Raw genomic sequence first — 26,707 nt, forward strand, 5'->3', positions numbered from 1 at the left:
GTACACAGCCTCTTGCGAAAAGCTCAACACAAAGGTCCCGCTTGGCGCTTCCTGAACCAAACCCTTCTCTCCTTTTGTGCCTGATAACCTCTCTTTGCCTGCAGGTAAGATGGCATTCTTGTCACAGGTGTGCTACAGAGGTCGAAGCCGTTTTTCTCACCACCGGAAAGCGCGCATCCTGCGGAAGATACAAGCCGTGTTTTGATTGGCTTGTTCTGGATGAACGGAGGCTTGACTTTTTCCCAGCAACACGCTTCCTGTTTCCTTTCCGATGTCTCTCTGAAAACACTGCTCGTCAGCTGCAGTGGAAAGAGTCGAGAATAGTCTTTGAAGATGGTGGCAGGAGGAAGGATAGCGGCAAAATAATGGCAGAGCTGGTTATAAAGAAACAAGCACACAAAACAGGAAACACCATATCTGGAATCTATGGTAATCAGAATATCTTCTAATGGAATCATAGAAGGAGAAAGAGGAATAAGCCAAATAAAAGAAGGTGTAATCTCCTCCAGGTTTTTTTTTCTGCGCACGTTACACACGCAAGGTGTATGTGTCTACATCTTGGTGCGTGTTGAGTCCAAACAATATATTCTCCAGCAATCCTCTATATCTTATTGCGAGATGCACTGTGAATTCAATATATGTGTTTCCAGAAAGATCTATCTATAGACGAAAATGGTGAGAGGAAGAGGCAGAGACTTGAACGAAAAACCTGTAGCAACCAGGGATAAATAATATATAATGTTTATGAAACAGGTCAGTGTTGAGAAGTAATTTTTTTTTACAATATCTGATAGAAAAAGATACACATGTCTTGTTTATGAACACACAGCGACTTTTCCCAGCAAAAAACCCGGCAAAGCTGATAAACTTTTCACATTTCCCCTGCGTAAATGAGACGCCAACCGTCGTGACCTGGGTCAGACTAAAAATAGATCCTTACAAGGACCGCTTTGAATTGGATCACGTGGTACGTGCAAGCTGGAAATCCTGCAGTGAATGGAACTCCCTCAGCCTGAACTTCCTGGAGTCTAGGAATATATTCCAAGCACACAGAGGTCACAGAATAGACGTGGAGTTATCTGATCGTTCTGGGAGTTATCGTCCTTGTTGTTGTGGTGTTTGCAAGACTGTTTCAGCGGTACACACACCTCCCACCAACATGACAAGACACACTTGTGTCTTCTAAAAGCAAAGCCATGTCACAGAAGCCTGATGTTTAGATGATATCGCCAAAGTGCCGGTGTGTGTTTCAATTACACTGCAAACAGAATATCTTTCTGTTTATGACCCCATCTCGCGAAATAATTTTTAAAACTTTGAAACAAGCTTTTTTTTTGTTGGATAATTGACGATAACTATATCTCCTTGTCCAAGAAAATAAGAAGGGTAGAAATTACTGGGGTGACTGGGAGAAGAGTGGACTGAAGAGGTAGAGGAGAAATAAAACATTGTCAACACCATTTATGAAAGGAAAAACTCTTGTTTTATCATTATTGTATAAAGGTTCCTGTGTTGATACACCAGTAACTGTATTTATGGACAAGATTTTGCTAACTGCCACGGTCACCCTAACATGTAGTATGTCAACACAGTCAACATGCAGTGTGTATATGTTTTCCAGCACTTACATATCTTCACATCTACATATGTCAAGTGCCAGCACAAAACTATGTAAATTATCTGTATTTCAAACCGTCCTGAAAATAATCAGCATTACATCTAGCTGTACTTTAAGTAAATAATAATAATAATAATAAAAAAAAATAATAATAAAAATAAAAAAATAAAAAATTTGTAAAGCACGGACTCTCACTTCTAAGAAGTATGCTCTAATAATAAATAAATAAATAATAATAATAATACTTTATGCAGACCATTGGTATGTCAAATTACGCATCAGCTTATCCAAGCAACTGTCTCCAGCCAGTATCATCAATCCCAACAAAATAAAGTCTAAAAATAGACTACACCATAGCAGCTGCAAAATATTTCTGTCTTTCCAAGGACGCATGGAACAAAAAATATCGTCACGATAATGACGCAAAATTAAAAAAAGATAAAAGATAAAAAGGGGTAACGACGTCAAAGGAAAAAATGACGTCATTGGTGTGATTCTTCGTGCACCGGAAGTTCTCGCAATGGGCGTCATTTACTGGAAAGGTCAAGTGTAACGTTCCACGCACACGCAAACAAAAACTAGACAGCGACGCCTTGCCTCTCCCTTCAGGTGTGGGTTGCCGCGACGGAAGTACTTTGTTCTGCGGAGCTGCTGTCCAGTGTGGTTGTCAAGGCAACACGAACACACGTTGTGAATAGACAGCTAAGGTTCGAAGTCCTGGATTCTTTCCGTGAGAAGCGCACAAAAAGCTTGGCTTTCATCCCGGGTGTGGAGTACCCCGGTGTTTCCATGATGTTTATTTTAAGTCTCGGCTGACTGAGCGCTAAAATGTCGCGCGAATAGGATTGTGGGAAAGATAAAGAATATGATAATGATGAAGTGTTTTTTTTTACACGAGGACAACAAGGTTTTGTAATCTTTGAGATCTTAAAAGCACTTGCTTTCACAGCTAAGATGCCTCAATTTAAAGCTATTTCTTGACAGACCTGCTAAAACGTTGACCTATTAAGTATAGATGGGGTCAAAGTACCTTGGAGTTAAATCCTGTTTACACAAATTCCTAAATTTAGCACACGACCGGTACGAAACTCATAAAATTTTCATTAAAGTGGACATGCAAGCTTTCAAGAAAAAATCTGTTAAAATAAGATTAAGTTTATAAACAAATTAAAGTAGCAATTAAACGTAACATGTATTAGTGTCAACAGTGTCCAAACATACTGAGAAGTGTTTACACCCTGGTCTTTTTTGTAGATTGTGATAAGAAATATTTAATTTGTTTTCTTTGGTAAAAAAAGAAGAAACGAAAAGAGATCAAAAAGAGAAAAAAAAAATCAAAAAGAAAAATGAATCGATTCACTGCTCCAGGCTCTCAAGAATCCTCCATATTTAACACCAATCCCGAGACAGCAGACTGGGCTAAACAATCCAAAACACTGCTTGAATCTATTTTCTTAAGTTACTTCCTCTTCATTTCCGTTCCTGACATGATCCACGTGGGGGCTGACGGCCCAGGCTGCTGCACTCCTTCATTCGCTGTAGCAATTTCCGCCGCGGCCTCTCGCCTGGAACTGGTGTGCGGAGTGCGGGGTCACGAGTTTGACGAGCAGTTAAAAAGATACCACAGGGGCGGGTCAGAGGTAATGGGAAGTCTGATGAGGGCAACGCGTGGCGCCAAATAGCCAATGACCATCGACAGGACCTCAGACTGGAAGAAGCGGCCTCGTTAGTTAGCTACGGTCAGGGTTTGCCTCGTCCGGCCTCCATCTTGTAGATGTTGTTACATTTTCTTTTGTTTAAATGTTAGAGGACGACCTCTTTCTTTACCTTCTGCAGTTAAATAGTTCGAGGTTATAAAAAGGACATGCCATGGATTTGCAGAACCTCTGTACCCCTTGACACTCTAAATATTTCAATCATAAGAACTTCTCTGTTACCAAGGAGCAACAATATGTCTGAATATCTCGTAGAAACACTAATACACATTAATACACATTAATACTTTTGTGATGATAACAGAAAAAGTGTCCAAGAATGAGTACGTTCGGTTGAGTCTACATCCAATTCATCTGTAACCCAAGAAACCACAGTTTCTCGCGATATCGGTTCGAGGGTTGAAGGGAAAGAGTGAGGTTCGCGAAACCATTTTATCCCGAAAAAAAAAGATTCAACATGGGGACGGAAGTAAATAATAATCCTTCAGATGTAAGCTTTTGCTAAAAGAAAAAGTTTGAAATGCTAACAGGAAACACCGAGTCGATTTTCTCAAGAAAAGAGCAGATAAACACGGCGAAATAAATAATCTCCCCTTCTTACAGCATCCATCTTTTAGCATCCACTTTAATCAAACACGGGGAAGGGAAGAAGAGGCAAGGAAAAAAAAAGGGGGTAAACCAAACTTACTTGTAGCCAAGCGATCTAATGCCAGTCTTGTGTAAGAAACCTGAATTGCATAACAACAATTGCACACGGACCAGGGTAATTGGCGAAGGGCTCTTCCACCGCTCAAGGGGAAATGACGTAATCATGTTACAGGATTTGCATTACAAACGGCAGCCTTTCTCTCGTTGTCGTCTCGGAGTTCCACGATAAATTCTCGTTTTGGTTTCCCTCGCTAGAAAATTAATCACCGCAGGTTTAGCCAAGAGGTGGGGAAGGGACGCACAAGTGTTGAGCGGAGAGTGTAGTCAGCCATCATGCTTAGCTGCAGAGATGTTTACAAGATGGAAGAATGATGGAGATCATGTGTTGCATTCTCCTAAAAAAATTACATGTGGATTAGAGATACATTATTTGCATATTAGAAACAGACCGATGAAAATATTTGTCTAACTTGTCTAGCAGGGCTATGATTTCTCTCTCCTTTGTCTACTTTCCTGGACAGAGGGTTAAGTTCAAGATATCATACCCCGATAGAATTAAGGGCAATTAATTAACAGTAAGTGGGTTATTATCTACAGATGGCGTGTGAAATAGATAGTCTATGCACCTACCTTTTAACCTTCCACAATTAATCAGATCATCACGGGAATCGAACCACTGACCTGTTTAAAAATCTTTTTACCTTTCTATAGCATTATTCTTAGCAAAAAGGTAACTCCACCAAAGATCCATCATCCACATGGTTGGAAACAGAGCAGGTTTGATCCTGTATAGTCAGAAGACAGTGTTTGAATCCCATCAATACCTCAAACCTTCACAAACAAAATGGCAATGTTGTGTCCCTGCAGTAACTAAATTAACCTGGAAACTTTCGGCACAAATCCTATCTCAGACCGAGACCGTAAAGCTGTGATTACCCTTTAGAACACCACTTTCAGCTATTTATGCATTGCGGACATCGAAGTCAGTAAAGGACCGAGTCTCGACAAGCTAGTAACGCGCGATTAACTCCTTAGGGTCGTAGTTCCACTGCTGTAGTCGTCGTCGAGGTTGAAACCAGTGAAAGTGTCTCGAGATGTGGTCGATGCACAATTGACTATTGAAGGTCGTGGTTTGAGTGATTCATGCACTACAGAAGTCGAAGCCGGTAACAGCAGGGACTCGACATCTAGTTAACGTGCGATTAACTTCTAAAGGGTCCTTCTTCCAGCTCTTCATGGAGGTCAGAGCCAGTAACGGTACAGTCTCTAAAACCGCTCGACGAGAGTCGAACACGCGAAGTGATGACATGGGAGCATAAAACAAACCTCTGTAGACTCCCATTGACCACCACGCCACCACACGCAAAGTCTTCAAAGCTGTTCCCCAAAGACCGACCATCGACTAGACCCAATACTTACAAAAGTAAATTTTTGTGGGGGAGAATAAAATCATGGTGTAATGAATGTTTATGGATCAGGTACCTCTTCCAAAAATCCTTTCTTCCCTCAACCGCCCCGATTCAGGGGAAAGGGAAATAAAAAATAGCTGCAAAAAATATAGTATCTGACAGAATCGCAAAAATCGAACCCCTTTGATTAGCTTCTTCAGTTTCATCGCGACAGGCAACGCTCGTTCGCAGTAACCGTGCTATTCCAGAGGTAATTACCGTGGTCGTTTGCTTGACAGCAATTTCCCGTTAGAATCTCTCGTCATTTTACAAGCGCCATTAACTCCCACGAAAATTGGTTCAATATTTTACTAAACGGCAGGCTGGGCTCTGGCCACCAACTGTCTGACAGCCTCTCTCTCTCTGGCTTCCTCTAGCACAGGCCATGGCAGAAATCTCGGTGGTGGGCACAGAATGGCCTTTGCTCTACCCTCTTGCCGGAAGAGACACAGTGGAGTTCAACCAATGGAAGCTACGCACGACATCGCATTGGAAGCTGCTCGTGGGCGTCGTGCTGGTTAGTATGTTCTCAAATACTTGAGGAAAAAAAAAATTAGGCCTTACGATCGAATAAGAGAAGGTAGAAACAATTGCACAAAAAAGCATCTGCAAATCAAATAACCCGGATGTCGGACTACACAGCAGGAAAGAGAGAAAGTGCAGAACATGATAGAAGCTTCTTTCGTTTACTTAAAAAAACCTGGTAGAGCCAGGAGATTGTGATGAGTTCTAAGAATAATTGTCTTATACCTTATTATTTTTATTATATTATTTTTTTATTATTATAATATATTTATAAGTAAATATATGAATAAACTAATGAACACCAGCTCTCTTTATCTCCTATGTGTATAATAACTATAAGTAATAATAATAATAATAATAATAATAATAATAATAATAATAAAAAAAATATAAGTATAATAACTCAAGTGTCATTCTTACTGAAAGCACATTAATACCACCAAGAACTGTCTGAGAAAACAAAACGTTTTTGTTTATTAACGATGAAGAGAAAAATAAGATGACAGATAAGAAGGGATAGAGTGCGAGATGGATTTTGTGGGAATGGGTGGACAGTCGGTGAGTAAAAGTTGGCGATAAAATAGATATAAGAAAATGATGAAAATGCTCAAAGTTGTGGGGTTTGAGACGATGGAGGAGGACGAGACCTCTCACAGTCCCCAACCACCACCTTTCCTTGGGTCACCATCTTTCTCTCTCTGGCCGTCGACACGAGCGAAGTGAAGAACGATCTGCGACTGGGCTGGAACGTGGCCCGCACGAACCGCAGGGCTTCCATTAGAACGCGCCACTGGAACCGGAACAATAAATACGGGCGGTTGCCGTGGCAACCAGACTTCCCACTTTCCTGTCGCCTATTACTGAGTCCAGAGACCAGGCGGTGGGGGTGGGGGGAGCAGCATTCAAGTTACTCCCTTACCTTTGTAATCTCTGTTGTTTTATTTTTAAAAAAAAAGACGCGATAAAGCACTAGGGGAGGCTATCGGAGTACTGAAGGACGCAGGAGGTGTTCTACCTGTTTACCTGATCTTGGTTGGATGTGGAGGACAAAGGAAAGATGCTGTATCAGTCACGTGCAACACACACACACAAACACATTCACTACACCCACAATCTATGGTCACACATGCAGATATTTTCTAGCAAACAATCACTGATGTGTTAATAAATTATTTTTTAATTTTAGTTTGTTTCAGTGTCAAATAGTTTTGTAAACAAATATTCTCTACTTATTCCTTCTTTCTTTCCAGTGTAAAGTGGCTCTTTCATTATGTAGTCAAAACTCATTCTGTATGCGCAAGAGGAGACTTCATCCCGCCAAGATATGCAGGCCAGGCTCTTGGTATTTAGTCCGCCCCACTGAATCATTTCACCAGCAACGGAGAAGTTGCTGTCAGTGCTATGAAAGACGGCAGTAAATCCACTTCAGAGATCTTTTGCCGAATAAGTTTACCGAAAGACCGCTACAACATTTTCCGATAGAACAGCCACAGTATCGACCTGTCGGCAGGCGAGGCAAAGTGCTTTCTTTCTTTCTTTCTTTTTTTCTTTCTATTTTTCCTTGTCTTGGAACTCAAGAGAACAATTCAACTCGTGTTCAGGCGGGCTTCTCCCTCGTCTTGAGGAACCCATATCCTGGCACGGTCTCCGTCTGCAGGAACCCATATCCTGACGCACTCACCGTCTGGGCCATTCGTCAGCAATCTGTTCGAGGACCCTCATCAGTTCTCACCAGCCGAGCGCAAGAAATACAACTCATTAGGTGTCCACATGGGACTTCATTAAATGAAGGACACACCTTCCTCTGAAGGTTGTAAACATTTTTCTTCTCAGCCACTCGGGAGGGTGGGTCGGATGACATCCTGTGGCAGCTGGTACAATGACTTTGGTAAGGAGACAGATTCCGTTCGTGACTAACAGCTGCAGGTATAATTTATATCTATACAACTATTGTGAGCGAGTGGGGGATGTAAAAGATACCTTAACTCTTAGCCACTCGAAATGTCACTCAGAAACAGCAGCAGTGTGACCTTTATTGTATAAAATATTTTCTTGATATCTTAGGCTCATTGCCAAGTCGTGAGATTGCAATCAAAGCATCTTCATTGATTAGTTGGCTGTTGACCGGCTGTGTGGATGGATACGTACTTTCTTCGTGACTTCTCAATATTAAGAAAATAGTGATTGAAGGGGATGAACTCTGTTTACTGGAAAAATCATCGACGTCCAAGCTCCGTGAACAGAGTTTGTCCCCGAAAAGAGAGTTGAACCCTAGGATCTTAAAATTCTCACTGCACTAATGGCAAGCACTCAAACACTTCGCCAGTGAGGTGTCTAGTTAGTGTAGACAAAGACCTTCATCCCAAGACCTTTAGATGAAAGATGGCTTCTTTGAGGCGATAATGTGATGCTTGTTGTGTAGACAATAGGTGTCTAGAGGTTACTTAGGACCGGTCATCTCTTGCAAGCCTCACCAACCTTTAAGAAATATTTTAGCCACGCCGGTCGCACCTGGTTGAAGCTTCCATTTATTTTCACTTTTTAACACAGGAAAGAGCTTTCTCTTTCTAATTAACACAAGTGTTTCTTCTTGCGATGACCCGTAAATGAACTTAAAAAAAGATGTATGAGAATGTTTAGCGCTCTTGACTTTTTTACTTCGCACTTTTTTAAAGTAATTAACCTAGCTTGTACTATTTCTGCCAAAACCTGTAAAGAAAATTTGTTTATATATGTAGGACTTACATGCTGCTGTCAGTAGTTTATTCAATGTATTTTGTTTAACGTTTTGTCAAACTTTGGGTAACGGTAGTGGTTTGTTGTTGTTTGTTATTATTATTATTGCAATATTTCACATGTGGAAACAAATAGGAAAAAATTCTAAATCTTACTGCCTTAATTTTCAGGGTGGTTTGTAAGCAAGGTAGCCGCTCATATCGTGAAAAAAGCTTTAAAAAATAGAATTTTCCATTCATCCTTTTCGATTCACTTAAGCGCGAACGTGCATCGTCATGCAAAACGCATCTGATGAGAGCAAAAAGCATAAAAATGCTAAAGTTGTTTAAAAAAAAACTAAAATCGCCTTCAACTTTGTTGAATTATCCTTCTAAAATATTGCTCATGATATTAGGGAAGGCTTTTGAAATAAGGAATATTTATTAAACGAGCTTTTTGCCGCAAAGAGAATATGCACAAAAATTATACTTTTCAAAAGCCTCTTTGCTAAAGTCTTTTTTTTTATTTCAAAGTTTAATTTTAAAGTTTTTCCACAGCAAACATCTTTGCAGCAAAGAACGACTAAGTCCTGTGTATAAACATCTTGAAACCGATGAAGCTGAATGGATGCGAAAACTTTGGAAACTAGCAAAATCCTGATGAAAACTACTCACTATGAGGAATGTTAGACCTCAACTGATCACTCATATATGTGAATGCATAGCCCTATAAACGACTTTCTTCTGACTATCGCAGGTCCACAGATACTTTGGCAAACCTTCATGCACTGCAACAGTTGTCACGTGATGCATTGTAAAAATGTTTTCCTTCGCACTATCCGGAAATAGAGCGATTGCAAAGCACCCGTCACATATATTGTCATTAGGAAAATGCAAAGCTAATGCTAAGAACGAAAACAAAATAAGCTGCCCATAAATGAAGGCATTTTCCGAAAAAGCACCAAAGTTTGCAGGCTATAAAAGGATTAGAAAAGTGGTAATGGAGTTTCAGGGATACCTCCATCTTTATTTTAAACCGGAAATCAGCAGCTTTCTGCTAATTCTGACAACTGGGTTGGTTACACTCAGATTCAAAAATATTATTCCATATTTTTATGATTATTTTCTTCCCCTTCCACATAAAAGTTTATAGCCGCTGGCTGTTAGGATCAACAATTTTCGAGGAAACTCACATAAAGTTATGGACAGCCGACACTTACAGTTTATTGTGTGGGACAAATGTAGATAAAATAAATCATAAAGCTAAAACGACAAAAGATTTCTATCGAAGAGTATGTATTTACAAAAAATATTTTCAGCTTAGAGGAAACGGAATGTGTTGGTGAAATGACGACTACCGATTTATATTCCTAAGACAAATAAAATTCTGAATTTGTTCATTTGTTTTTCTTTGAAAACTTGCATCATTTTTTTCAATCTTGAATTTTTTATGTTTAGCTTGGTATTGTTGAAATGCGGGAATCCAGATTACATTATGAGATTTCACTCTATGTACATATCATCATCATGATTGGTTGACCCGAACACGTTTGTTGTCGTCTTTCATCACGTGGTTTCTTGTTTTCGTCAAGGCAAAGTCAAAAGAATAAAACACACTCTAGCTAGTGGAAGGACGAACTATTCCTCAGAGTTCTGGCCTTAATTACGGACTGGTTGTCTGTGTGTAGTCATGCGAAGACCTCACTCTGGCATCGTGACAGATGAAACACGTCCTCGTCGAATTGCGGAGAACCGTCTTCGAGCGAACTGCCGAGTGCATTAAAAGTCGCGCAGAATGAAATCGTCCCCACAGGACAGACAAAAGGGAGAGAGATTGAAAATTTTAACGGGTTTGGCCCAGACGCAATAACTGTAACTGAACTTCAAACGTGATGGCATTGGTCTTCTCTGGAAACGATGACTGGCAGAAAAGCTTCAGACCTGTCAGTGTGCGACATACCTTTTCAGTGCCAAGTGACAAAGCTCAAACGGCATTTGAGATTGATTGTCTGAGAGCTTTTTAACAAATCGATGGAAAGAAATGTAACATTAGAATCCACAGAAATAAAACTAAACAAATCCCTGACTCTAGAGGACATAGGACTAAGCCTGTCTTAAGAATAGAGTAAAATTAAACCCTGACAACAATGGATGACTTAGACAAGGTTCAACCGCAGTCTGTCCGACATTTCCACGAACAACAACGTATAATCCCACCGTCCATCTTTAATTCTTCCCCGATGGACCCAGAAATCTGAAAGATGGAGAAGGGCTCTCTGACGATGTTCTTGGATGTCTCTAACCGAGTGTTTTAGTACAAGGGTGGTGCGAGTCCTAATGTGAGACCCTCCACCCACGTCGTCCCGGAGGTGCTGGAGGTGTGTCGCGGAGGAATTCTGCGAGCGCCCCCCAGGCTCACGTCGGCACCATTGCTTTATTACAGAAAATCAATGGAGGCCTCGCAGCAGCAAGACTCAGACCCTGCCAGTGCCAGTAATCGTCTGCACGGATCGCCTCTCCAATCTGCTAGCAAGAGACTCAACCTTCTGGAATCAGAGAGATGGGCTCTTAAACACCTGCCTAATGGCTTTTTGCCTTCACAGGTTGGCAACGCTTGTGCATATGTGCGTACACGTGTCAGTGAGTGCGTGTGTGTCAGGGGTCACAGGTGTGGGATTCATAACTCACTACCGTACTGCTGTGAAACAATTTTTTTCCAAACTACAAATTAAAGAAGAAGCAGAAAAAAAGAAGACAGTAGGTATTAGCAAAATGAGAAAACCTCCTCTTAAAGCCAATGCTACCCAGAACAGAGAATTTTCTGTTTTTTTTTTTTCTTTAAAATTTATTTGTCTTTTATCTGGATCCTTGCAAAGTTCGTCTCAATTTTTCTTTGTTTTGTCTTGAAATGGAACTGGTCCGACACCGACTGTCTCTCAAGCAGACTTTACCGTGTACGAGCGTTTTGCGTCGGGAAGTCGATTCTAGTCAATAGTTAGTCTGGGAACATCTTCGTCTTCATCATCATCAGTCCCAGCCAATCGGAAAACCAGCTTCTCTCACATGCACGTACAAACAACGAGCGAGTCTATTTTTGTCCCCTTAACCCCGAGGACTGGAAACTATGGCATCCGTTCGACCTCATCTTTTCTCTTCCCACCATCCGCGCGCTTCTTGACAGGAATCATCCTGACCTCCCCAACTCCTTTGCTCCCTCCAGACAGCAGGGGTCACTTCCGCCATTAGCACTATTTTTATTCTTTTTTTTTCTTTATTGTTCAGATAAAAACTCACACCCGAATGGGTCGAATAGAACAAGAACCCTTCACTGTCACGTCTTCATTTTCTGTCCTGATACTAACTCACTAGAAAGACATAGAAACCTTCTGGAAGGCAAGGGAACAGTGGGGATAGTGGATGGGGACATTCCTGTAGGGTGGTGGTAGGGTTGGGAGGATGGAGACAGGGAGGTAGGGATGGTAGGTGGCGCTCGTGCATGCTGCAATCTCTGCTCCTGCTGGTCGCGAACTAATCAGCACTTCAGACTCGCGGGACGCAACCCGCTGCAAACCTCAAGGGACGCGATCAGGTTGTAGGCGCGAGAGGGTGAGACAGGAAATGGGTGAGGTATGGAGGTCAGCCCCTAGATAAGAACCCTTAGGTCCCTGTCCTGCATGTGTCGGGCACACTCGTCTTAAAAGCAACAAACGCGTGCACGAACGGAGAAGTAATCATTGCAAGCATCAGACACATTGTAAAGCTTTCATTACTTTTATAAACAACAATAAGCTCGCCCTACTTGATATATAATGTCTGAAGAAGTTAAATTACGGGAAGAAAACAGTCGGCATTACTTAAAGAAATAAAAACGCCCCCCAAAAAAAAAAAAAAATAAATAAAACAACAGCAAGCAAAAAAAAAATAAAACAAAAAAAAAAACAAAAGCAAAAACAAAAACAAAAAATAATAAACAAAAACAAAAAATAATAAACAAAAATCAAAACAATGAAATAGCAATAACACAAACTACAAAAAAGTAAAAGAAAACAAACTGAACTGGTAAATAACATAATGTAGAATAAATGTAAAAAAAAAAAACCCCGATAGGGTAAAAGTGACATAAAAGCAACACACAAAGAAACATGGGGAAAAGATAATTGTAATCATTTCCTTTGCCGTGATTCAAGAAGAGGAAATGGGTGGAGGAAGACGAAGAAGAATGTCTGTCTATTCGTCTCCAAGTCAGACGCGTAAATGACACGTCAGCGCTAAAGAACAGAAAGTTAAACTGGCGCACCCTGGTCCCCAGACTCTCATCTCGTATTCCGCCAATTTTCACTCCCAACGCAATCTTCTCTCCGGCGGCGCAAGTAAATTTCAAGGCGGCATTGCTTTGAAAAAAGAAGGGCCAAAAAAGTATCTAGGACTCGGAGAGATCTCTCTTGGTCGGTGCCAGAATCAGGCCAGCAGCCTCCCATACTTCAAAAGCCCGGGCAAATGACTTTCCGAACTCGGACTACAGAAAATCACGGAGGATGAGAAGTGTGGCTATTGGTCTTCTAAAAACACGGCTAACAGCGCACAAAGTAGCAATTTCTGATATTTATGTGCGTGAAGGCTCTCCTCAACCTTTCCCCTCCACCCACATTTATTTTCCTCCTTCTCTCGTTCACAGATGAGGATGGGGAGCGTTTCCAGTGAAAGAAGCTGCGATAAAAGTTGTGTCGGGTCAAACAGGTCGAGAATTTACTTTTCGTGGGAATATTCCAACCTTCTGGTAAACCATCCTTAGTTCAGTCTTAAAGTAGAAGCCAGTGCGATACCAAAGTAGGAGAGGTCAAAGGTGACAGATCTGTTGTATGCTACAATGCATGAAAGATATCTTTAAAGTATTTTCTTCGTAAACACCCTCAGGACCAAAAAAGTTCAGAAACTACAAAATTGTGTAAAATGTTCTCATAAATACCTTCCTAAACACTGTTTTCGTCTAACATCCACCATGATAATAGCGATGATGTCGCAGATGAAGTCCAAATTGAAGTAAATAAGCTTGGGTACTTAAGCCCTTTCCTAACTACTTCCTGGATCTTACATCAAATTGCCCCCAGGGTTAGTCAGAAACTGGAGTATTGAGCAAGCAGGCTGTTGAAACCACCGAAATGTAAGGATGAGTGATCTACAAGAGGAACCTATTACACAGCACTTGGCGCACCTTGTGTCTGCTACCAGAGAGGATACAAAAATGTCTTCAGATTGTTCCATTAATTACAAGAGATTATTTTACCCTGCCTACAAGGTTTCTTACTTTGCCGAAACTTGATGGAGTTCGATTTTTGTTGGCATGAGTACATTTTCAGCGATTCTGCGCACGCTACTCTTTTTTTTTGTTTATGATTCGCATTACTTCCATTACCTCGCATTGTTGTCAACTCAAAGCTTTGCTATCAGGAATAAAAGTCCTGATAGCGGTTGTGTGGATGGGGTAAAGATTTTGTCTTGCATAATGATTTATGACAAGTATGCTGTGTGTATAATTTTAAAATGAGAGAGAAAAAAAGAAAAGAAAAAGGATAGACAGAGAGAAGAAAAAGACGTTTTTAGAGATGGGCAAGAGATAGAGAGTAAGGAAGAACGAAAGAGAGAAAAAGAAAGATGAGACACAGATAAAAACAATAAAGAAAAAGTCAAAACAATATAAGAAACAAAAGCAAAAGGTCAACAACAATATAAGAAACAAAAGCAAAAGGTCAACAACAAAATCAAACAGAATTTAATTTTCTGACTCTGGAAACCACTGATATCTTTCATGAATATATTTCTCAAGACTCGTCCACTAAAGCTGACAGAAAACATTAGTTAAGGTGACTCGATTTTCTTTATCAATTCTCCAAGGACGCCAAACAAATTATCCGTTAGAAGGTAAACACCAGGTAATTAATAGCGCAAAGCATGGTGGTTAAAATGCTCCTTCCGTTCCCAACAACCGAAACATGATATTAATATTCTAAGACTTAACTTCTCGTTATTTTTCTGCTAAAAGCTATTAACCATTGTGTGGTAAACATTTGCTTTCTTAATCTCGTGTATCGCATGAAATGATGGACAATGCCCTCTGACCTCAATACCACGTGAGATGCAAGATAACCTTTAACCCTGCTATAGTTCCAGAAAAGGCATCGAGTCTATTCTTGCGCTGATAAATTTATCAACACATGGAGTTCTTGTTTGCATTTTATCAGTCGAAGATACAAGAATTTTCGTGAAATATTTCCCCTGATTACCAAAACCTTATTTTCAGAAAAATACCTTAGCTCGCTCTTATCTCCACATGCTGTCAAAAGAGTATAAACCTGACTAAATTTTTTTTTCTGTTTGGACCTCTCCATCCTATCTCTCTCAAAGGTGATAGATGTACTTCACGAAAACATGTCCACCCGTTCAAATCTACATTCATTAATTTTTTTCTAACCGAAATCATCTTCGGCAACATGTTTCCATCCCCTCCGCTAAATTCCTACATCACCACTTCATTTTATCGGCGTGAGCTTTAATCAACCCTCCTCAAAGAAGTGATTCGACTGCCGCATCCCATAATTCCCGCAGAGCCTGCAGGTGCACAGGAAGTGTCTCGCCGATAGGCACAGCAGCACAAACAACAGATACCTACATCCATGGACATCAAGCACAAAACTGTCTAAAATTATCTCCAGGAAGCCACGAATAGACAGAATACATACATCAACATAGAAATTATCCGAAATATACAAACAGACCAGAAGAAAATATAAATAATTCGGAGTACCAGGACTCAACAGAAAAAAGGAGACAGATACACCAGGTAAGAAAATATTTGAGAACCTCCAAGAATATTTACAGTCTTACCTTTGGCCATCTCCTGTCTGTATCGTTTCTCAATATACTGAAAGAAAAAGGAAGAATAAAAGGTTAAGATTGGAGACCACAGTGAAGAACTCTGTATAAAATATGAGCAAGAAATAGAGATTTTTGTAAACAAAGACAAAAAAGTTTATCTTTGGGATGTAAAGACTAAACTAAAGACATCTTTGGTTGGTTATGACAAAGGACATTCAGGAGCGATAACAGTGATAGGATAATAACTGTTACATACATCTTCGAACATGAACATATTGGACAAAATAATGAAGAAAATAGCTTGACGAAGCAAATACTAAAACAAAGAAACTGGCATTGACAAGAAACCAGTCGAAGTTGAAAAAAGGTCATGGGAAAAGAACGGTTGGGAAAAATGGGAAAAATCTTTTATCATGATGGAGTCTGGAGATATTATATAAACTAATATATTATATACATTATACAGAAAGACGAATCTGACTTTAATTGTTTCTATTTAAAAATCTTTTATCTTTACATATACTTTCAATTTACTTTGATGTAAAAAATTTTTCCATCTGTTGTCTTTCGAAAAAAAAATATTAAGGACTGTTCATGAAAAAGGTAGCAGGACAAAATTGTGTTTAAAATTTTTTTATTGAAATTTTATTGTTTGTTTATAAATAAATAATGATAGTAATGATGATGTTGCAAGTAGCTCAGTGCCGAGGTGAATGAAGCAAAGGGAGAGAATGGAAGCGGGCAGTTTTAGGGCTAAAGGAAATGTGATCGTTTGATTTGACCGCAGAGCCGAGCACGTCAGGGGAAGAGAAGATGGCCCTTTCTCTAAACAGTCAATCTCCCGCCCCAGCAGCCTCTCCCTCCGGCAAGGGGCAACAACTGCAAGCCGAGTGAGCGGAAAATCGTTAGAAGCTTTTCACGTTGCGTCACCGACAAGGGAAGCAACGCGCAGGACGTGAGGCTAAAGAGCGCTTAATCGCTTTCTCTGGTGAGTCGGATCGAAGTCGGAGGCTTTTTCTCCTTTCCCTCCCATCGCTCCCTCCAACCTCTTCTTCTTCTCCTCCCAATCTCGGTCTTTGAATGTAGACAGGGACTGCGGCGCTGTGACAGCTCTGGTGGTCTCCTCTCGCCGGGTACTCGGCGTGGATGGAGCTCTGAGAGTGCCGCACGCCTTGCCAGCTTTTGAAGAAGTGGAGAAAGCATCGGAGAGGAGTCTTACCAGAGGAAAACTTGAGGAGAAGAAGAAAAGATTTCAAAAGAAAGAGAGAACACTGAAGTCGGGGTGGGCGGTAGGGAGAAAATAAAACGAGGACGTAGCAGTCTTCAAAGAGGGTAACAAAGGGAGGCGATACACTCGTTGGGGAGTAAAAGTTAGATAAACTAGCAGACGGGAAATCGGAGAGGATCTTAATCAACAGTTTTGCTGCTGCTGATAATGATGATGCTGAGTTCGTATTCTCCTGTAAAACAGTCTTAATTCCAGACAATGTCTACTCAGTAATGTCTATGCTTCATACCTAACAATATATTCCACGAATCGGATGTTTGATCACCGAAGCGTGTTATAAGAAAAGCTAGACAATTAACTAGATTCCCCTAATTCTATTCAGCAAGGAGAAGTAGAAAGTAAATTAAAACAGATGTATTACCCCCTACATCCATCCTAAGAAATTCAGAGCCAAAGATTTATTTTCCCTCACGTCTTTTAACTCGTCCGTGGTCTGGAAGGTTCGGTCACAGATGTCTACAATTTTGAAAACACCGCAGCTTCGCCAGACAATTTATTGTCCATTTTCCGCTGGAAGACTGATCCAAGAAATAACAGCAAAAAGGTTGATTCGTGCAAAAGCAAAATCCCTGCAGGAATTCCTCTCTAAAATATCCACCGTACCCCTGTTTTATAATAACACATCACTTTACCAGGAAACAGCATTCCCATCTTTCTTTTTCTATTGCCTCTCCTTACCCCCCTAACCACAACCTCTCGTCTATTTTAACTAGCAGTCGCCATTCCAGTGGCAAAGCTCGCTCACGGCATTAAACCGACATTAACGGCTTCAACCGCATCACTCAGCACATCTTAAATGACTGCCAAACGTTTCTTGAAGTCTTTTATGTGCTCACCAGACGCTCAAAATGCCGGTTTGGGCAGTTTTCTGGCAATATTGCGCCAAACTATTTAAGTAGGTGCGAAGATGCACCCAGCCGCGCAAATATACAGATGTGCACTAACGCGCATGTCCGTAGAAGGTGAGAAAGGAAGCATGTCCTCCTCTCCAAGCATGTCCTCCTCTCCTCTCCCAGCCCAGCATCACCTCCGAACTGTTTCTCTTTCAAAAGAAAAATTCTGCTTTCGTGTAACTGCCCTGTTAGAGTTACATAAAACGTGAACTCTCGGCAAACTAGAGACCTCATGCAAGGGGACATCACTGGCCTGCACGCGCCGGGCGGAAGTGGCAATAATGGCCGTCAGCGGCTGGAGACTCGTGCCCGTGTCATGCAGGCCGAGATTAACACGGCCGAGGTCCGTAATCACGCGCTGACAGCCAGCTCTGAAGGCTAACGACTTGTCCACACGAACGTCGTGCGACTGGGGCTAGCCTTATAGCCAGACACTAGGCTGGTGACGACTGGTGGAGGATAAATGAGACCTTGGTGTAGGGTGTGTGTTTGCATGTCACACATCATGGTGGTCAGAGGATATGTTCCTTAAAAATATATTGATGCAAGGGAGGCTAGAAGATTAAGCAAACATGTTCGCGAGAGTGTGAGAGGGGAAGAAGAGAGAGAGAGACAGCCATACAACCTTCAGATTCAAAATTTTTATTTCGATTTCCGGTAGTCGTGTTAACCTCAACAGAAGACGGTTTCTTGACCTCTCTGGGTCTGATGTCATCAGGGGGAATGTACAACGGGTATCCTTTGTGATATTCCCCAAGGCTTTGCTAAAAATAGTCGCAAGTTCCCCTCCTATCCCCAATTCCCACCTTTCCCCCGCCAGAAACAAGAGTTAGTTGCAGCCTGTCCCTCGAGGCCAATAATTTGACAGTTTAGTTCGGAGTTAGCATGGCAACCTCCATGTTTCGGGTTCTTCCGTTGTCATAGAAAAATTGCGACCAGGAATTGGCATCATAGATAACGACAGTGGAAAAGAAAAAGTTACAAGGAAGAATTCACTTTCTCGCTAGAAACATCGTTTGTTTGGCTTTAGAACTTCAGAAACAGAAATATTTCAGTAGCGAGGAGAGTAAGATGGTCAAAGTGGACAAGGAAACAGAAAGATGTTGATGTAGAGAAGGTAAAAACAATTGTGGTATTTGTGTGAAATTTCCACACACCCTTTTACACTTCCAGTGCTCAGACACAGCGACACATCCCGCTGCTCGGTAAGAAAAATTGTTGAAATGTAAGACAACAGCAGGATAATGCAAGGTAGACACAACCCAAGCCACACCCAGGTAAACATTAATCAGGGACATAGTTGATAAATCTCAGAGGTAACAGTATGATGGCGGGTGTGCAGTCTGTGGAGGGATGGAGGAGAGGGGAGATGTGGAAGTCACGCCAAAGTGGAATCAAAATCAATTTTAATTGGAGTAAACATATTCACGACAATACAATAAGGTCACGTGATCTGACTGACATAAAGGCAAGAGAGATGAGGGTTGGGGTTGTCATGTTGTGCTGGGATACCCGCCAAGGTATTGACCATCAAAACAACCTTGATGGTCCAGCCAAACAAAGGTGTTCTCGTCAACAAACACAGAGTAAACAAGCAAACGCAGCGCCCTCTGCCGGCTTACACACAATGTCGACTTAGCGGTTGAGAAAGGAAAAACAACCTCACGAAAATCAAAGGTGAAAATGTTTCTCGGACAGGTACTTGCGCTTTGATCTAGCAGTACGTGCAAATATGAGATACCCGGGATAAACACTACTTGGAAAGCTCTCAGAACTCGGCACCGTCACGGCGCGTGCGTCTTAAATTGTCAAGATGATAATTGGTGTGAGTTGGGAGTAAAGAAAGCTGACATCATGGTAAGTACAAACAGTATACCGTAAACAACCAAGAAAGTTGTCCTCACTACTGCGCAAATGTCAGCCCCTACCCACCCAACAACCCATCCACCCCAATTCTTCCTCTCCACAAAAATGTCGCGGTTCTGAGACTCAAGAAAATCGAAGAAAATGTTGATGTTGCTTGTTTAATAAGCTTAGCACCGTCTGAAAGACAAACGTAGTCTCAGTGTGGAATTATTTCTTTATTTCTTTTTCTTTATGTCTCACCTGCACGTGGACACGCAAACAAACACACAGGATGTAAAACTCAATCCGATTTCAATAGTAAATCGCGAGCTTCATGCTACTTTACGGCGCACGCACAGAAGTGATGTCGGGAGGGAGCCTGGTCTTGGATGGAGAGAAAGAAAGAGAGGATCTGAAGGAAAGGTCAGCAGTGACACTGTGACAGTGCAAGAATCTTGGCGCTTTAGCTTTCAGCATCCTATTGATTTCCTCCGCTCTTCATTGTGAAACACACTCACACACTCACACACGCACGCACACACACACAACCCTTCGTGCCTCAAGACTGAGTCCTAAGCAAGGTTAACCCCTTGACAGCTAGTCTCCAAACCAGCGTAGGTTGTCCATACGGGGTTAAAGACCACGGGTTGGGAAGATGGCTGCCAGACTCCAAGAATTGCAGGCGCGATCGCTCGTGTGGACGCTGGCTTTTCAATCGATTGAAACATTAAAGGCAATGAAACAGCAGACAGGAAGGTCGTAATTTTAGTCCTAGCCTTCTGACTCTCAACGATCAGGGGAGGCAACCACCGTCTGTTTTTTTGAAGTGGGGGATGAAGGGAAAGTAGCAAAACATCATTTCAGAAATCGTTGGGAATTCAAACAACGGACATAACGCCTGGAGGTTTACAAGACTTTCACGCCGATTTCAAATCAGGGTTCAAACTTGCAACCAGACTTGTTATTCAAACTTCAAGAACTTAAAAGCAGCTTTATATCTTTCAAAGAAGAGAGTTACAACAGTATTTGTACATTTTTTTCTTGGCCAACGACACAAAATTGCGCATCCTTACAATCTTCGATTTAGCGGTACCTAGCCACACAATCTACAACCATGAAGATATTTTTTCTATCATCCCTTCCTCACCTGAAAAAATATTTAGTTTTAATGTCGTGTCACATGGATGATAGTTCGAAAGTTGTCTACCCTTGTCTGGCAGTGCCGTCTCATGACATGTTGAGAACTCTTTCTCTCTACATGACATTTACACGTTGTCTCCCTCTGCATGAAGGAAGGAATCGATGCCAACTACCCAAACAATGGCAAATCATTTCTTCCCATCTGGCTGGGTCCACAAAAAAATTGCTCGCAGGTTCATATTTTTTTTCTCTTCAGAGAGCTTTGCGCAAGCAAACAGCATGGGTCCAGCGACGACTGCGAGTGTTCGCCGGTAGAGGGCGCTGGGGTAGGAAGGAGGGGAGAGAATACCGCGGTAATAATGAAGGCAACAGGCTGTCGCCATATGCAAAATATGGCCGCCGATGTTTTTTACTGACAAGGTTTCTTTGTTCACGGAGAATTGGCAGTAAGCAAGGAACGTGACCAACTTCTGCACACGACGGCAACATGCGTATTAACCACGTTAAAAACACGTAGCACAGTTGTAGCTCTTGTTCTTGGTGGTCTAACAGGTGTTCACCAAATTCCAGCACCTAACTGGGGAACCAAGATATTTCTTTTCAACTCTCTTTCATTATCTGACTTACTGTTCTTGATGTACCCTAGTCTGACAACGGTAATAATGAATCGGGTAATATAGACACGTGTGTTTGTATGTGTGCTTGAGCGTGTTTCAATCAATCTGCCTGCAAGTCTGCTGAAGTTAAAAGTTTAGGAATAATAAAAGTTTTCTTTGCCTGAGTCTCCAACACACACATACACGGACACACATTCACACACTAAAGCAAAAAAAAAAAAAAAAAAAATTACACACACACACACACACGCGTACACACCGCCACCCACTTATTCAGAAATATGTGTCCATGACAGTTGTTTATCTTCGATTTTGAAATGATAATGATGTCATTTAAAAATGTAATCGCATCTTTCTTCTATAGAAACCACCCATCCACGCTCTCGTGATCATCAGATGAAAAAAAAATTATGGAAAATGAAAAAATAAAAACATTCAAATGACATTCAAACCCAGATAACTACACATCACATCTAGCTATTTGTTTCTTTGTGAAAATAAGAACCTGCTTGTCAGATTGTAGCATCTTCCTTGTTAAAGGCAGATAAAAAGTCTGTCATCCACAGCATGCAGTTTCTGTCCATCCCTGTCAATAGTTTTATCTCAGAGATTTTTTGCAAATTTGTGCAAAGCTTTACAGAATCTTCAAAATAAAAGATTGTTAGAGACTGTTTTTTTAATTGAAGTGACATCTGACAACTTTTTCAGCAAAGATCGATTTATATTATGCAGCCGTCGAATTACGCAATTAAATAAGACAAAAGCCTTTCGGAGCTCTAGCCTGCTGTTTATTTAAATTCTGTCTTCGTAAGCCGAGGACATCGATTTACCTTCCCGAGGATAAGGCAACCGTCCATCTCTCTGCCACGACCTGCTTCATCTAATTCTCACATTAAAAACTTGATTACTGCATCCAATGTGTGAGACAGGATTGTGGACTTTGTTAAGCCCGTTAGAACTGTCCACCATTTTGTTAAGGTTTCAAATGTCATCTACTCAGAGCCTATTAAAAAGCATAATTTCTGGCAGAAGCCATCAACTGGCGCATTACAGAAGGTTTACTGGAGTAAGGTGGCGGCTATAATATCAAAGCAGCTAAGTGTCGGGAGGAATTCAATGGAGTTTGATTCACATTTATACATTTCCGTTGAATTAACTTGGAATTTTCCCCAAGGACAGAATCTATAATAGCATTTCTCGGTTTCTGATTGGACAATTTGTTGATATCAGATATTACATATTTAATTTCTTGAAATACAGTTGTCCTGGCTTAAATTTTCAACCTGATTTTTTTTAATCTTCTGACAAATCCTCCTCAATATTTTTTTAAAAACTTCTATCATCTCCCAGAAATAGTGGATGTCCACCCCACCCAAACCTACAAACGCTTGTTTTCAATATTCTGCTCTACTAGCCCCTCCTCCGTTAGCACACCCACCGATTCAGAGTGATCTACTCCCATCTCCCCACCTCGAAAAAAATAGGCGTATTTCCCCATCTGTTTATCTGGAGAGATTTGTCCGGAGCCTCTAGAGTCTAGGGTTTCACGCGTTTGCTCATATCACGTGGCTAAAAGCATCCAATCAGAGGTGAGAGAAATCTGGTCCCCGCTCTATGCAATGTTAGCTGGTTTGTGTGCTCGCAATCGCCATCTTTTGATATCCGTTGTGCCGCTGATTGTCGCATGGGACCTGTTTACACTAGAAAAAGTTGTCATCAATGATTTTTTCTGTGTCCTGTCGGCTGGATACCCTCTTTGTACCCGTATGTTCGTGTTTTGGTGTAAGTGGCTTGCACTTGTAGAAATAGGTCAACATCAGACACAGAAAAATAGAAACTGATCACAAATAATCATAAAAATTAACAACCAGCAAGACCGAATTATGGCTGACAATATCACTAAAAGAGAGCATGCAGGGCGATAACTACCTTAGACAGGAAACGCCTGAAGACGTCAAAGGGACGATAACTGAGACAATCTTGCTTCAGGCATACAGCAGACATTTGTCATCCGCATCTCTTATTCATCAGCCCATTAGTCTACTGCCAGACTCCGGCGCCCGTCAGGGCAGAGGCCTTCCCTCTCGCCAACATTACCTCCCCTTGTAACGACATCGGGGTCGGGGCTCGTTGGAGAAAATGTAGTCGCCTGCTTTTGCCACCACCAAAATTCGTGGCGACTGGCAGGATCCAAAATGTGAGCGAACACGGTATCCACCATTTTAACATTCATGAAAACAGTCAGACTGGCTTGGTCACGTGCTCTCACCACATGGCTTCGATTGTCCGCGGATCGAAACCTGTTGTTTCAGCGACCATGTGTCGTCCGAAGTTACCGACCTTCCTGTTTCTGGCTGCTCAGTAATCACCAAGACAGTATTGTTATCTTAATATTGTTTATGCTAAGTTAATTTTTATGTTGATGTATGTTTATGTAGTATGTCTGTTTGATTTATGTTGTAGAAAATTGTTTTCACCCAGAGGTGATTCCTCACAAGAGGACAGGATTATGTGATGGGAGGAAATTCAAAAACCTGTATAAAATCCCCGACCGCAGCAAATATCACACCCTGATATTACATCCGGGTTTTCTGTATCTCCGTTGAGTACCCGCATGCTTATCAAGCCTCTTGAACTTTAATCTTTGACCTCACGTTGGGTGAGGACTTTTTGATTATCAGCTGACCTCAAAGGTCAGCGCCTGATTTTATTTATAGAATCTCGCAAATGCTTTTGGTTCATAGTTGATAACCGTGAGGTAACACACCACTGCTTTACTACGACTCCACTACCTCTTCATCATGAGTACAGCCCCAAGAGAAATAAGAATGGAGTGTTCACTGTGATGATAATAGAAGAGGTCGGCGGGGTGGGGTGGGAGACTGGAGGAAGATAGGAGAGCAAGTAAGTTCAAGTGATGGTGGTGGTGGTTGTATCAGGTCTGATGAAGGAACCTACCATGTAAGAAAGTTGTGACACAAATCATATCATCTTTTTCTTCATCTCCCGACATAACATTTTCAAACAGACAAGACATTCTGGTATTTTCTTCACTCTTTCGGCCTTGCCCTTCTACCTCCAGAAAAAAAACCCCATCAGCCTTAACTTTCTTATGTCGAGGGCAGAAGTTTAAGAACATGTAGAAACCACTCGAAAACAACATTTTAATTATCTTTAATGCGAACCTTGGCAGCGCTACTTCGTAAAAACATATCCGGTGAATACCGACAGATGCCACAAGCACGCGAGCTCTCCTCTTTAAAAAGTCGAACAAGTCATTGCCGACATTTTGAGTGACCTGACCACTGACCTGCTTCCTGCTAAACGTCGATTGGCTCCGCTGAACCACTTCCGTCACACAAAGCAGGGATTTTTCGGGAGAGGCAGAAAATTGAAGCAACTGGGGTTTGTAATTTTGACCGCTCTCATTTTAAAACCCAAATTTACTTGATTAATAGAGGATACATAATTGATGTTCGAATTCCAACCGTGCATCTTCGTGATCGTATTTTCATCGTCTACCAGCTTCATCATTTCGCATCGTCGGTTTTATCGCAGTAGAGCCACTGCAGTGAGCGTAACCTTTGACCCGTGGGTTTTTTTGTGGTGTTGCTGGGTTTTTCTGTCCCAGAACTCTGCAAGTCTCGTCTGGTCTCGCCGATGCGCCAGCTGTCTGCCCCGTTCCATGTAAGTCCTGATGATAGGTGAGCCGCCTCACCTGTTTCTCGTTATCAACAAGTCCTTGGGTAAGCAGATCCCTGCAGCGACACCAGACGCCATGTCTGCGGGGGAAGCATGTAAGCATGCATGCACGTGTGTATGTGCGCGTGCCTGCGTGCTTGCCTTTAGTGCAATCGTACTATCAGATGCATGGACTTATTTATTTCTGGGAACCCGGTAAATACTTATTATTCAACCGCCAGCATTCCACCAAACAGTTTACCTACGACCTTTATGAGAATGTCCGATGCCTTCAGCTAATTTCTTTCTTTTTTTTTATTTTAAACGAAGTTTTGTGGAACTGAGGTAATTATTTCTCATTTATCTTCATCGCGATGGTTGAGACTCGATCATTGACATGACCCCGACGTCACGTGACCCTATCCGAGTCGAAAAGGTCACTGCCGACATTTTGTTGGACCTGACCCTGACCGTATTCTTGGTAATTGTTGATTGGCTTCGTTTAACTAACTGCATCCTCCCAGGCAAATATAATTTGGGGGATATACAGGAGAGCTGTCGTTTGTAACTTTGTTTCTTCCTCCATGTTCATATATAAACGAAAGAAATAAAAGTTGGGGTTTAATGATAGGTTAGTCATGACCTCTCCTTGCACTAATTTTACCGGAAATTTTCATCCTTTTCTCATGTTGAGATGAACAGATGAGTAGATAATATGATAATGATTAAATTAATAGGGCGACACTGAGTGTGGATCAAAAGAAAAGATGGATGTAAAGTATAGTGGGAGGAGAGGGGACGGGAGGAAAAGGAGATGTAGCTGCAGGGCCCACTTCGGACACCGATCACAGGATGCCAGGCGGGGATGCCACACAATGCCAGCCACCCGCATTTCACGTCCACCCAGTTTGCTTCGCTGCCATGCTTCGGGCAAGAAAACGAGAAAGGATGGATGCCAAAGACAACAAAACCGCCATGTCTGGAAAAATCGTTGCCTCGTTACAGCTGCTTCCTCGCCTCGGTTTCATCTCATCACCCGCCATGCTCATGACGTCATCGGCGACTGCTGTTGGCAGTTCCGCACCAAAGCATGCAAGCAAAGGGGCCGAGGAATGGAGCGTTTTATTAGAATCCCGTCAGCGAACAGAAGTCTTCGATCGAGTCGAAGCTTGAAGATCGAGAGAAGACAACCAACTCTCGAGGCTCTGACATTTGCCGGCATGGGGTTCGTCTCTCTTTTGACGTAACGGCACGAGCAGCTGATCGATCGCTGGGAGGTTTCCAAAAGGTTTCAAAACGAGGCTGACACACGGTTCAGAGCGAGGCTGGACAAGCTCTCAGTCCGAGAGCCCGCGAGAATTATTCTTTTTTTTTTTTTTTCTCGGGCGCGAAGACACGAGGGTCTGTTGACGACCTGTCTGGACGTTTTCTCTCTTGCCATTGTGTGATCGACACTCGCGTGAACACTATTCTCTTTCTTTTGGTTGTATAGTTTGTTAGAGGAAGTTTCAAAACAAGTTTGGGAGTTGAACTTTCTTGTGAGTGGTACATTTTAGTAGGTAGTGTATTTGTGTCAGAAGGTACGGTGGTACTTTGACTTCATACAGAGACAAGAGTAACATTTCCCCACCCAAATATTTCGGTATTGCGATTTGGAGGGAAGGTCGCTAGATGGAATAACAAACAGGTTAGGGACTACGGA

The 26,707-nt window shown here is 41.8% G+C and overlaps 1 protein-coding gene across 4 annotated transcripts in view; it reads right to left on the reverse strand.

The window, feature by feature from the left end:
* The window catches only part of LOC112555042 (tumor necrosis factor ligand superfamily member 10-like), a 74,966-nt gene that overhangs the window by 14,746 nt on the left and 33,513 nt on the right, over positions 1 to 26,707 (reverse strand). For all 4 annotated transcript variants that reach the window (XM_025223185.1, XM_025223184.1, XM_025223183.1 and 1 more), the window contains one exon: positions 15,551 to 15,587. In XM_025223185.1, coding sequence (XP_025078970.1) covers positions 15,551 to 15,587 — 37 coding nt within the window. The remainder of the gene's footprint in view (positions 1 to 15,550; positions 15,588 to 26,707) is intronic.

This window comes from Pomacea canaliculata, linkage group LG14 (genome assembly GCF_003073045.1).
Source record: "Pomacea canaliculata isolate SZHN2017 linkage group LG14, ASM307304v1, whole genome shotgun sequence".
Taxonomy (NCBI): domain Eukaryota; kingdom Metazoa; phylum Mollusca; class Gastropoda; order Architaenioglossa; family Ampullariidae; genus Pomacea; species Pomacea canaliculata.